The sequence below is a fragment of the Anabas testudineus genome, chromosome 6, assembly GCF_900324465.2.
Source record: "Anabas testudineus chromosome 6, fAnaTes1.2, whole genome shotgun sequence".
Classification (NCBI taxonomy): domain Eukaryota; kingdom Metazoa; phylum Chordata; class Actinopteri; order Anabantiformes; family Anabantidae; genus Anabas; species Anabas testudineus.
In genome coordinates, this window is record NC_046615.1 from 24,362,768 (window position 1) to 24,376,212 (window position 13,445).

Here is a 13,445-nt window from a genome sequence, read left to right on the forward strand (position 1 = left end):
CTCTGATTTGACAGGCGTTTATACCAAGCTGGGCCTGTTTGACTTGTCACTGTTTTCACTTCTCATGAGGAAATAAACTTCACGAGCATCAGTGTGAAAACCTGCAGCACAGTTCCCAGACTCTACGCTCTGCTACTTTGTCCTCTTCATTTGGAGTTAAATAACAAATCAAAGTTAAAAGGTTTAAATTTGAAGCTTTTCTTCACATGAACACAGAACACAATCAAACCTCAGACCAGAACCGACCTATGGTCACACAGATCTGAGGTAGAGTCCGGGGTCCGGACAGACATCATGTTTTCTGGGTGTTATCGTTCATCCTGTTCTTTTGATTCAACATCTCAGGGACTGAAATCTGGAGCAAATGTCCAGTAGAGGTAGTAGGATGAAAGGATTATACTTAACAGAATTAGTATTAGTACTAATGACTCAGACTTTTCTAATCTGAACATATTCAGTGTTGCGGTGCGGTATAGAACACACGGCTGTGCACTGTGCAGGAAACATTCCCGTCAGTCCACCGCTCTAAATAAAGAGAACAACGTGTTGTGGTCTCGGTGTAAGTAAAGTTGCAGACAAAGCTTCTTCACTAGATGGAGCTCAACGCTCTCAGTGTTTCAGTCTGATCTGATGGGAAAGATTTGGCGTTCCTTAAAAAGGAACTTCTTCAGTGCTGCGTCCAGGAAACCACTAAAACCATGAACACCATAGTACACAGTTTCACTATCTGTACCTTTATACAACAAAACTCAGTCCGGACTCAGATTCTAATCAGTTCATCCTGAGTGGTTTGTCTCGTCTCGTTTGGAGATGGAGCACTCCACATTCTAATTCTTCTCTTGTTTCTCTAATTACCCTGAATTGTAAGACAGGAAATACGGGAAGACACTGAGTTGGGACCGAGACGGTCCCTTAAGTAAATCCTGTGAATGAAGAAGGTTATCCAGTTATGTCGATTCGTCAAACCCACTTGAGAAGTGGAATAGAGAAGCTGGATTTAATCATTGATTGATTATCCGGTTGATCAGCAGGTTTCCCACCGGTTGTATCCAGCTACTGATAATCCACATGTGAAGAACCCGTCGTCCTAACCAGAAGTACAAATACTGCCTGCTGACCAACCCGGACGTGTTTGGATTCAGCCAGCAGCAGTTTATGTTCTGAACCAGCTCAGGCCTGCGCAGGTTGTCTGAGGGGAACCATCTGAACAGCTGCTTTAAGTGCACTGACAACGTGCACGTCTTGGTCTGCTCTAGTACTGCACAGCTACTGGGTCACGTCTTCATCATAAGTCCTGAGAATCTGTCTGAGCTCAAAAAGTTCTGTGAGGAAGACTGGTCCAGGTCCAGGTCTGGTCCACAGCTACAGGGAGAGTTAGTTGAGGTTATTACTGACAAATGTTCAACCAGTTAGTAAAACAGTAAAGACCGAAGGATCACGGCTGTTTGTGTTTTATCGGATTATTAATATTGTGTTTGGTGAAGATCAAATCACAGAAAACTGTGCTTTTACTTTTTCTTTTCACTGTAGTTAAAAATCGGACCTGCAGCCTCCGTAACATTCACACATGGATCAATAATTAGAATAATGACAATAAAATAATATCAGTGATTATGAAACTTTAACTTTGTGGACTTACTGGGATGTCACCATTTGTATAAACACCAGTTTAACAGCATATCAGAAGTAAAATGATTTCAAGGTAACTGAGGCTTTCAGACTAAAACGTGTGTGGATCTTTTTAAGAGAACGAACTCATTCTCAGTACCCGTCCTCTTGACCGCTGCACCCCTGTTTTAATTTGCTGTCAAAAATAACCCCGGCTCATCCTTCAGTTCCACCTCAGAGCAGGAACTCAGGGGATGAAGCTGCCACGTACACGTGGTGAAGAACTCTGCGTGGGTCTTACTGCAGCCGTGCGACCTCTGCTTCGCTGCAGCACACGCGCTCTCCCGCTCTCTGTGGGTTGCTCTCCATCTTTATGTAAAACATATGTGGGAGGGGAGCACATTGCAGAGTGGGGCTTCAGAAATGTGATCCGAGTGAGAGGCAGGCTGCAGTCTCCACAGGTTCACTTTGTTTCATCATCACCACAAAACATTGGCCATGTTCGCTGTAAAGATCTAGAGGCTTCAGGCCCAGTTCATGCAGCACTCTGATTGGCTCCAAGATGTCAGAAATCTTCAGGTGCATCCCGGTGATTTAAGATGAACACAGGGAAACCTCTTGTCTCCAAGTGAAAACCCCTGTAGAGACAGCAGTGAAGTCCATTAAAGTACCATGAAAACATCACAGCGAAGAGTAGAAAGATAGAAAGACTCTTCACTAAACTTCCTTCCTGTGCAGACAAACGTGTGTTTAGAGAGCGGAGGAACAAACAGATGGTCTCAGTGCTGTGATTTATTACAGACAAACAGCAACAGAGGGGAGACGGGTCGGTTTCGTCTGAAGTAACGTTCACCGTGTCCACCGTCAGATTCCAGACATGTGGCTGTTGACATTTATCAGACTAGTGAGTAAAACTGGGAGAAAGTGTAAGACTCAGTTTTGGAGGTGGTGGAGGAACAAGGTGTTGTTCACTCAGCTTGGCCCACTGGACAGTTTCAGACAGGGGGTCACGGGGTTTACGGCCGAAAATCTTATTCTAAAATACAGTTTGGAATTAAAAATCCTTAAACCTCCTGAGTGCTGGAGCCTAGCCCAGCTGTCACTGGGCGAGAGACAGAGAGACGGGCTCCACCTGGACAGGTCACCTGTGACAGGCCTGACATACAGAGACAGAGAGACGGGCTCCACCTGGACAGGTCACCTGTGACAGGCCTGACATACAGAGACAGAGAGACGGGCTCCACCTGGACAGGTCACCTGTGACAGGCCTGACATACAGAGACAGAGAGACGGGCTCCACCTGGACAGGTCACCTGTGACAGGCCTGACATACAGAGACAGAGAGACGGGCTCCACCTGGACAGGTCACCTGTGACAGGCCTGACATACAGAGACAGAGATTTTAGAAAATCTCACTGGTCATTCCTCAAATCACTGCTGTTTAACAACCTGGTAACAGGTTAACAACTAGGCCCAGAAAATATTACGGTTCATTGTGAGTCTGGTACCTCACCAGTCGTACACCTGACTGATGTTTTTCTGCTAACATTAGTCTTTTCCCTTTTTTTCCGCTCTGCATAACTTTGAACTCATCTTAAAATAAGCGATGCCATTGCAACATGAGGGACTACCCATCCTTTTTATTACAGTCTTCTCTTAGCTGCTGCTGCTGCAGGTCGAACAGGACAAAATGAGTTCATTTCCTCCCCCTTTTTGAGGCCTCCTCAGCAGCTGCACAGCCTCAGAAGCACCAGCAGGTGGCAAAGTGCTCACCTTTTCCTCTCAGCCAATCATGGCCAGCAGAGTCGGAGGTGGGCGGGACAAAGGGAAAAAGAGAGGGAGAGCCACAGAGCAAAGATAAAAGTAGAGAGTGAGCAGAGCAGACACATGACTCCGAGGACAGAAAGCCAAAGTGTGAAGTGGAGCAGCAACAGGTAGGAGAGCGGAGAGCGGAGCAGCGCCTCCCAACACTCTGGATCCTTGTTGGCAAACCTGCTGCTTCCTCTGCTGCTGTGTGTTCAGAGAGCATGAGGAGGACAGAGGCTTCCTCAGGCTGTGAGGGTTAGGACGAGGAAGGAAGCCAGTGTAGAGGGAGGCAGTCCCCCTCCTCTCTCCCTAACCTGGGCTGTAACTCACAGAGAAGAGCTGCTTTTGTTCTGAATGCTGCTGCTTCCTGGTGTGAACTGCAGCTAAGCAGACACTCGGCTGCACTTCCTGTCTTTGAGACTTGAAGTTGTCAAGTGGAAGTTGAAGCAGCTGCAGAGGAGCGGAGCTGTCAGAATGGCCGACTGCTGCTGGGGCTGTGCGAGCTCGGTGCTGACCTCGGAGCAGCTGTGAGAGGAGAAGCCATGGATCAGCAGCAGGAGCAGCAGCAGCAGCAGGATGGAGGAGAGGAGCCCTTCACCTCCACCTCTGTCCCCTCCTCCAGCTCCACCTCGTCCTCTTCTCACACCGAGCTGCCCTCGGCGGCCCCGGCCCTCCGCTGCCACCACACCACCAGGACCTTCACTGGCCTGAGGATGTTCTGCAGAAGGTCAGTGTCTTGTTCAGCCGCACACACACTCTCACACTCTTCCTCAGGTTGTAGGAAACCTCGGTAAATAAAGCTCTAAACTTGTGGCCTCGTCGTGCACAGGAAGTGAAGGTAAAGACCTGAGATGTTGTGTCTCAGCATCACGTGTGGAGACAGGACGTCGTGTTGGTGCTGGAGAGACAAAGAAGAGTTGGTAATTCCAGAACGAGGTTGAATGACTGAATCCTTCGATTCTGTTATGTTAGGATTGAAGGTGAAAGGTGTTTTTGTCCAGTCGGCTGAATGTTGAAGCATCAATCCTCATATTTCAGACTCAAAAACTATCTATTGACAAATTTCAGCTGGAATTTCAATGAGAACTTTTTTTTTTAATTTAAAACCTGTTTTCACGTTTCCCTGCACATGACGACATCATCGAGGCCAAAAGTGAAAGTGTTGTTTCGTTTGTTACTGATTATTTTCAAGCTGCCAAATGTTTTGTCGATTCCTTTTTTCAGATTGTGACAGAATGTTGGAAAACTCCTGCTGCGATTTCCCACGGTCCAAAGAGACATTTTCAAACGTTCAGTTTACCATCGCATCTTTCTGAACTGTCTCTGAATCGGATGTTTCTTTGCTAAATCTTTTGTCTTGTACAAAAACTACATTGAGTCATTCTGCTGTGAATAAAACTGGAGCTGGCGAATCGATTCACAGAAAGAGAATCAACGACTCTGTTCCCAGTTTCTCCAGTGTGATGATCTGGTGACAACCAGTCACTGGTTAGAGGTTGAACCATCGGGTAGGTTCTGTCCCGAGTAGAAACAACACGAGGGTCATAGAAAAGAACCTGGCCCACAGAAACTGAAGGTGAAAGGAAGCTTCAAAGGAAAATGAGTTTTCTCTGACAAACAATGGAAGAAATAGAAATTCTTCTGTTGGACTGTGTTTCTCAGTAGTTTCTCAGCTTCAAGTCGAATCGATCTTCACTTGTTGCTTCATAGAAACGGAACATGAAGAACAGAGATGACTTCCAAAATGTAGAACGGAAACTCAGGTCCAGAGCTTCAGAGCAGAAAAGAGACGCTGAGTAGACGAGCACCAGTTTCTGTCCGGTTCACGGTTTATACGCTGCACTGTCCCATAACACAGGTTGACACGAGTCCTTTCTTTGCTGTTGTTCTTTGGTTCAGTACCGAAGCGGCGTCACATGGTTTTGGACCTCGACCGACCCCCAACATGAGAAACACTCTTTTCAAACTGTCATTTCGTTAATGGGAGCTGGGGGGGGGGGCTGAAGTGGGGGGGGGGGGGTAGTGCATCACCTTGGCTGCTGAGGTCTGACCCGGTTTGAATCCTCCCCCGTTCCTTCTTATGGAACCTGAGGCAGCCTGTTTTTGCCTCGGCGCTGCTGGACCTCGTCCGGTTTGTGAAGATCAGTGTGACACACGTTCTAAACTTTGACCAATCAGAAGCAGTGGCTCTCCTGCACATCACGCCCACGTGTGCTGATCTGGTGCTTGACCGCTCTGCTGATGATGAACGCGAGTCCTGGCTCAGTGGTCGTTACCTCACACCGGGTCAAACACAAACACATGAGATCTGAGCTTTACGGCCTGAGACGTGAACGGAGCCAGAAACGGATCAACATGCTTCATCTGTGCTGCAGCTCCACACGTCCACGAGGAGCGCTGGTAGATATTTATACACATGCAGAGAGCGTCTGTTTCCATCAGTGTGACTCTGACTAACTCTTCACTGGGAGTGAGTCACAGTCGACTAACGACGCTCACTTCAGCGTCCTGTACTCAGGAGTTCTGCTACTATCTGCTGCACCACACAGAGACACGTACTTATACTAACATCAGGTGATAAACCTTTTACAGGCAGCGGCCCCCAGAAAATGTTTGCAGGGGTGGCCGGATGGGGCCAGTGAGAATCTTAGGGTGGCACAAGAAATCGTTGACCCACCCCCCGCCACATTACTTATGTAGATGTTTATTGACACTGACATGGCAGCAGCAGTTGAAACACAGAGACACATCTATCTTAGCCCCCAGAAGATAGATGTGGACGGACGGTAGCACCGAGTAGAACGGACTTACAGACAGATGTGCAGCTGTTAGTTAAAAGAGGAAGATGTTGACAGGACAGGACAGGACAGACAGACAGACAGGACAGGACAGGACAGGACAGCTGTTAGTTAAAAGAGGAAGATGTTGACAGGACAGGACAGACAGACAGACAGACAGACAGACAGGACAGGACAGGACAGGACAGGACGGACGGACGGACGGACGGACGGACGGACAGACAAGACAGACAAGACAGACAGACAGGACAGGACAGGACAGCTGTTAGTTAAAAGAGGAAGATGTTGACAGGACAGGACAGGACAGGACAGGACAGACAGACAGACAGACAGGACAGGACAGGACAGGACGGACGGACGGACGGACGGACAGACAAGACAGACAAGACAGACAGACAGGACAGGACAGACAACAGACAGGACAGACAGACAGACAGACAGACAGACAGGACAGACAGACAGATGTGCAGCTGTTAGTTAAAAGAGGAAGATGTTGACAGGACAGGACAGACAGACAGACAGACAGGACAGGACAGGACAGGACAGGACGGACGGACGGACGGACGGACAGACAAGACAGACAAGACAGACAGACAGGACAGGACAGGACAGGACAGGACAGCTGTTAGTTAAAAGAGGAAGATGTTGACAGGACAGGACAGACAGACAGACAGACAGACAGACAGACAGACAGGACAGGACGGACGGACGGACGGACGGACGGACGGACGGACGGACGGACGGACGGACGGACGGACAAGACAGACAAGACAGACAGACAGGACAGGACAGGACAGGACAGCTGTTAGTTAAAAGAGGAAGATGTTGACAGGACAGGACAGACAGACAGACAGACAGACAGACAGACAGACAGACAGACAGACAGATGTGCAGCTGTTAGTTAAAAGAGGAAGATGTTGACAGGACAGGACAGACAGACAGACAGACAGACAGGACAAGACAGACAGGACAGGACAGGACAGGACAGGACAGGACAGGACAGACAGACAGACAGGACAGACAGACAACAGACAGGACAGACAGACAACAGACAGGACAGACAGGACAGACAGACAACAGACAGGACAGACAGACAACAGACAGGACAGACAGGACAGGACAGACAGACAGACAGGACAGACAGACAGACAGACAGACAGACAGGACAGGACAGACAGACAGACAGACAGACAGACAGACAGACAGACAGACAAGACAGACAGACAGACAGACAGACAGACAAGACAGGACAGGACAGGACAGACAGACAACAGACAGGACAGACAGACAACAGACAGACAACAGACAGGACAGACAGACAACAGACAGGACAGACAGACAACAGACAGGACAGACAGGACAGGACAGACAGACAGACAGACAGACAGACAAGACAAGACAGACAAGACAGACAGACAGGACAGGACAGGACAGACAGACAACAGACAGGACAGACAGACAGACAGACAGACAGACAAGACAGACAAGACAGACAGACAGGACAGGACAGGACAGACAGACAACAGACAGGACAGACAGACAACAGACAGGACAGACAGGACAGGACAGACAGACAGACAGACAGACAAGACAGACAGACAGACAGGACAGGACAGGACAGGACAGGACAGACAGACAACAGACAGGACAGACAGACAGACAGACAGACAGACAGACAGACAGGACAGACAACAGACAGGACAGACAGACAGACAGACAGACAGACAGGACAGACAGACAGATGTGCAGCTGTTAGTTAAAAGAGGAAGATGTTGACAGGACAGGAATGTAAATGTACATATGTTGTTATTTACATTTTTGTGCTGCTGTGAGTCTGTCTCATCAGTAAGAGTACACAGAAAGTTCACCTTAAATATTACAGTATATTAGTGTCACAACATAGAAAAGACAGGTGAACTCTGAACTCTGAACTATCCCGGACATTGTTTGCATTAATGTCTTGATTGGAGATTACTATGTAGTTTGTATGAAATGAATATGATTTATTAAAGGGAGGGACTTTTTTTAATTTTGATAATAATACTTAGTATAAGTACACATCAAAATTCGATTTCTTCCAACTTTACTTGTTTGAGTATTGTTTTGGTTGCATCAATACATGTGTGTAGTTATTAAATAGATAATAATGATCGTAATAATCAGATCCTTTAACTATATAGTTTCTCATCTCGACTGACAGAACATTTTTCTACTCTTTTTACTGCAGTATGAGCTGACAGTACTCTGGCAGAGTCCTCTGCTGCGAGTAAAGAGGTAACAAATGCAAATTCAAGTTGAGTCAGGTGGTTTGTTTAATTTCGCAGTGGTCGTCTAATTATAGCTGCTATTAATGGATTGACGGAGCAATTCATTAAATGGCATCTTTTTTAGGGCCTGGTGGGAATGTGTCACTCCTGAGGAGAGGATTCAATCTGCACATCTCTGAGGACAGGACTCGGTAGAGACAGTCGAGGGCTTTAAAGGAGAACGCTGTGTAATATTAGGATTCTGTCTAAAAGCTGCTGATGCTCTGAGGACATCAAAGGGTTTCTGAGAGTGCTGATGGGTCTGGGGGTCCCTGGACCAGAGTCTCAGTTTAGACCATAAACCATCTTCATCCATCAAATGTCAGACTATCCACAGATATTAGGACGATTAGGTTCAGAGTTAAAGCGGCGCTTCCAGTGTCTGCACAGTGCCGGGCCTCTGTTGGAAGATGATAGGACCGATTGCAGATGACTAATTATTCATCTGTCAGAGACACAACCTGCTGCCCGATGCTTCCCTCTCTAACCTGATTAGAGCCGACAGGGAGGAGCTCGGAGCAGCAGAGAACCAGTCGTGCCTCTGTTAAACCATCTATAGGAGATAATTCACACACTGCAGTGGTGAGAGGTCTCACAGCGAGGTCTGGGGAACCAAACCTCATTCAGAAAAAGGATCTTTTTAGGGTTTCTCTACATTTCTACTCTTCTGAAGTGTCAGAGTATAAAACACTCTGCAGCACTGAGCCCCAGTACATGTGGGTGTTAGAGTATAAAGAAAGTGGTGTGGTGTTTGAAAGGGTTCATATTTCTGCTTGTTTTTTGCAGTAGAGGTCACTGCTGCGTATTTAACATTTCACATGACAAAAGTAAAACTACCATTCGGGTTCCTCTCGTTTGAACGGGGGTTATGTCGGGTTTTCGACAACAAAGTGTCTTCACCTTGAACCTGTTGTTGTTTTCTATTAGTCGACTTGTGTCTATTAAAGTAGGTTACTGTGTGTTCACATTAGTCTGAGAACATATGTCTATGCAAATATATATATTCAGTTAAAGAGAGCTTCCTCAGCAGGAGCAGGTGAAGACAGTCGGGGAGAGGTTCCTAAATGATTTGACTAACGGGTCTTTATTTTCTGGGCCTGTAAATGAATTCCAAGCAGATTTTCATGAACAAACTGGAATAGAAGAAATAAAGTCGTCTGTGGTTTAATGTGAACATCACTGAGGCTCCAGAGGAGTCCGTTAAAAACCAGTTCTCAGTCTTGTCCCTACTGGACCGGTTCGGCCCGTCTCAGTCTGATGGTGTCACTGGGGCCGGATCAGGTGTTTCACTCTGATTCTGTGTCACTGCAGCCTGACACTGAAGCTGCCCACCACACCTGATGTCACAGCAAGTCACCTACATTTGACACATGATGGAAAACACCTGCTGTGACCTCACTGAGCGGGGCGGGGCCTCAGTGTTTAACTTCTTTCTTTCTTATTTTGTCTGGTATTCACTTCCTGTCTGCGGCGCCACAGTTTACTGCAACGTGAAGGGAGAAAGAAGAACTGCTAGAAGTTATCAGTGTGTGTGTGTGTGTGTGTGTGTGTGTGTGTGTGTATCTATATCCAGTTTTACTGGGTAGGTGACGAAACACTGAGATGTGAGCGTAGCTGCTTCTGACCACAACACAGGAAACGCAGCAGCCTGTCGTTAGTTTGTGAAGTGCACACAGAGGTCGTGAGGTCTTGGTTCAGTGTTACGTCGGGGTCGGGGTCGGGGTCGGGGATGTCGGGGTCGGGGTCGGGGATGTTGTGGTCATGGATCTCAGTCAATGTAACGCATGCTGAAGTGCTGGGAAGCAGACTGCGTCTTTCCAGATACACATTGGGAAGTAGATCACTGCAGGAACCAGTGAAGTTGAACCAGATCCTGAACCGTCACACAAAGCTCCGGCCCGGTGAGTGTGTGTTGTTTATGTCTCTCTGTGGTCGTTTGGATACATGTCCCTTCAGTACCATCATGCTGAAGACCCCTGTGGACCAGTCTGCAGACCTGGTTTTGGGGCTCGGGTTAGAATCCGGTTTAGGTCTTGCGGTTTCGAATCTTCTTGAAGCCGGGTTGATCAGTTTTGCTCTGGAGTGGTTGGATGTGAGCTCTGTAGAAACACTGTTCAGATGGAGGAGGCGGGTTTCACTCTGAACGGCTTCTTTAGAATAGAACCGTTGTTCTTCACACGCTCAGCAGGAGGAGAACGACTCGATTCCAACGTGGAGGGACGTAAATACAGACGCAACCTGCGATGGTTAAAGTCAGGGTGGGGGCTACGAATGTCAAGGAGAGTCCTCACAAAGATGGAAAGAGAGCCGACGTGTGTAAATCTTGGGGTTCAGGCAGGAAATCACTCAACTGTGTGTGAGATGCAGCATCCAGGGATTAGACAGACCCATTTCCTGTACTATCTTTGTCACTGGCTTGTCCTGTTTCTATAAATAGTCTGGTCCAGGAGGGGGACAGAGAGTCTGAGGCAGGAGCAGGAGGAGGAAATCCAGGAGTAGGAGGATCAGGAGGAGGTGGAGAATAGAAGAGCCAAGAATAGAAGACGAGGAGGAGGAAGAAAAAGAAAAGAAGGGGAGGAGAAATGGAGGACCTGAAAGAACAGGAGTAAGAGGAGCAAAAAGAGGAGAAAGTGGAGGAGGAAGAAGAAAAGAAAGGAGGCAGAGGAGTGAGGAGGACAAACAAGATTACAGTGGGAGGAGGAGGAGGAGGCGGAGGAGTGAAAAAGAGGAGAAGGAAGGAGTAAAACAGAAAGATGTAGGAGGTCGGAAAATTGGGAGAGGAGAGGAAGAGGAGCAGCACAGAGGAGGAGGAGGTGAAGGAGGTGAAGGAGGTGAAGGACAACAGCGTAGAGGAGACACAGGAGACGTTGGTTCTGAAGAACGGCGGAGAACAGGAGGTGAGAAAGGTGGAGCAGTGAGGAGGATTCGATCAATAAAACAGTTACAGCAGCAGATGGCAGCACAGTCACATCACATGTCGTCAGCAAGAGCCGGAGAGAAGATGTACGAGGACTGGGAGGACTGGGAGGACTGGGAGGACCGTCCTAATCCCTTTTATTATTGGTTTCACTGACTGAACACAATCAGGGACTCAGGCCTGGTCCTGGATCAGTTTCACCCTGAAAGCGGACGCTGGTATTTGTTAAATGAGAGGAACTCGATACGGAGGAATGAAGTTTTAAAGAGACGGACAGCTGGACCCTGTTTGTACTGTTCCTGTACTCTAGTACTTCAAGTTTTTGCACTCCAGTACTTCCAGAGCCCCACCAGCCGGCCTGGATTAGAACCACAGAGAACTGCAGTACTTGAGTAAAAGTACTCAGCTACTTGTCAGTACTGTAACTGCGATCGTGGCTGTGATCCAACCAGGTCAGGAGCTGCTGATCTTTTAAGCCTCTCAGAGGATCCGTCTCCGAGCTCTCCAGGTGTGTTAAAGGGACAGTCCGCAGAGTTTACCCGCTTCCTCATCTCTGCTGTTTCCCACTGAAGCTGCAGAAAAGAAGGACTCAGCTCCTCCTGAACACTGTGCAGTACTTACTCAGGTCACCTGAAGCAGTGCTCTGTGTAGTACTTTAAATACCTGCACTGCAGAATACTCCCCCTACGAGCACTGGTTGGATCAGTGATTAGTGGACAGTACCAGGCTGCAGCTTCACTGTTCCTGTGCTGCTGATACTTCACTAAGATATTTCCTATCAGGAAACCTACCTGCGGAGGAGACACGGTTACCGTTACACTGAAATGACAACGCTTCTTGAATCCACTCGGAGAAACGTTATAAATGAATAAAATAGAAAATAGCAGCTCTGCCCGTCTCGCTGCACAGTAACAGAAAGACAACAACACTAATTAGACAACAACACTAATTAGTCACATCGCCAGCACATGTACTGAGCTGCTCTGACTGTTGTGGAGAATCAAAGGCAGAGCTTCATGTGAGCGTCAGATAAATGAACATGCAGCCTCAGTTCCTGTTATTCTATTTAGATTTAATCTGATCCATAATGCAGCAGCATGGAGCCTTGAAGTGTTAATGAAGAGTATTCTGGGATGTTGGAGTGGCTCGGCGGCTCTATTCATCTACAGACGAGCTGCGTTGAAGTGAGCGAATCACAAAAGGCTCCAGAATCCTCTCCTCGCAGTGCAGAGAGGAGCTGGTCCTGGGTCAGCTGCAGCGTGGAGCAGGGAGGAGGTGACAGGAAGCTGCAGCGGGAGTCGCCTGAGCTGAGTTCTTTTCAAAGCGCAGCTTAGCCTCTGTGTCTCTGTCCGTGTGTTTCTAGTCCTCACCCGTCCAGGACCGACGACCTCTTCTCTCAGGTTGTATTAACTGAAACTGAACCTGCCCCACTCTGAGCTGCTCCCTGCTCCCTTCTTCCTGTGAAGTGCTGTGATTGTCTTTGTTTGATCTGTTGCAGCTTGTGAAGAGTTCTAGAGTTTGTTTTCATCTACTGGACCATCGGAGTCTGCGTCTCTGTGTCGACACACGTCTGTCTTTTCACTGTAGAGCTGAGCTGAGTGGGTTAACACTGCTCCTACCTGCTTATCGCCATATTATACCAGAGACACTGATTCAAGTCCTCTGATGTTCAATGTCAAAATCTGTCTTCAATAAATCTGAAAACTTTCTATGAGCTAAAATATGTAAATATGGAATAAACAGATTCAATGTCAGCTGTCAGTGACTTGTGCTGCTTTAACTGGATTTAATTTAAGTCATTCTATTGTATAATACATGTAGCAGTCTGAGCACAAGCAGCAGTAACAGCTGACCCCCCCCTCAGCTCTCTCCTTGTTGCTTCTGCGTTGGTGATATTTGAACCTCGACCTCTCCATAAATCCGACTCCGTCTCTGCTCTTTGGTTCCGAGCGTATCGACAGTTGATCCGTGCTCAGGTCGTCCGCAGCTGCTCGTTAGTTATCTGAGTGT

The 13,445-nt window shown here is 47.7% G+C and overlaps 1 protein-coding gene across 2 annotated transcripts in view; it reads left to right on the forward strand.

Annotated features, from left to right (window-relative positions):
* The first annotated feature begins 3,461 nt into the window (after window positions 1-3,461).
* The window catches only part of dgkzb (diacylglycerol kinase, zeta b), a 33,659-nt gene continuing 23,675 nt past the window's right edge, over window positions 3,462-13,445 (forward strand). For both annotated transcript variants that reach the window (XM_026364933.1, XM_026364934.1), the window contains exon 1: window positions 3,462-4,141. In XM_026364933.1, the coding sequence (XP_026220718.1) occupies window positions 3,957-4,141 (185 nt within the window). In that variant the 5' untranslated portion in view covers window positions 3,462-3,956. The remainder of the gene's footprint in view (window positions 4,142-13,445) is intronic.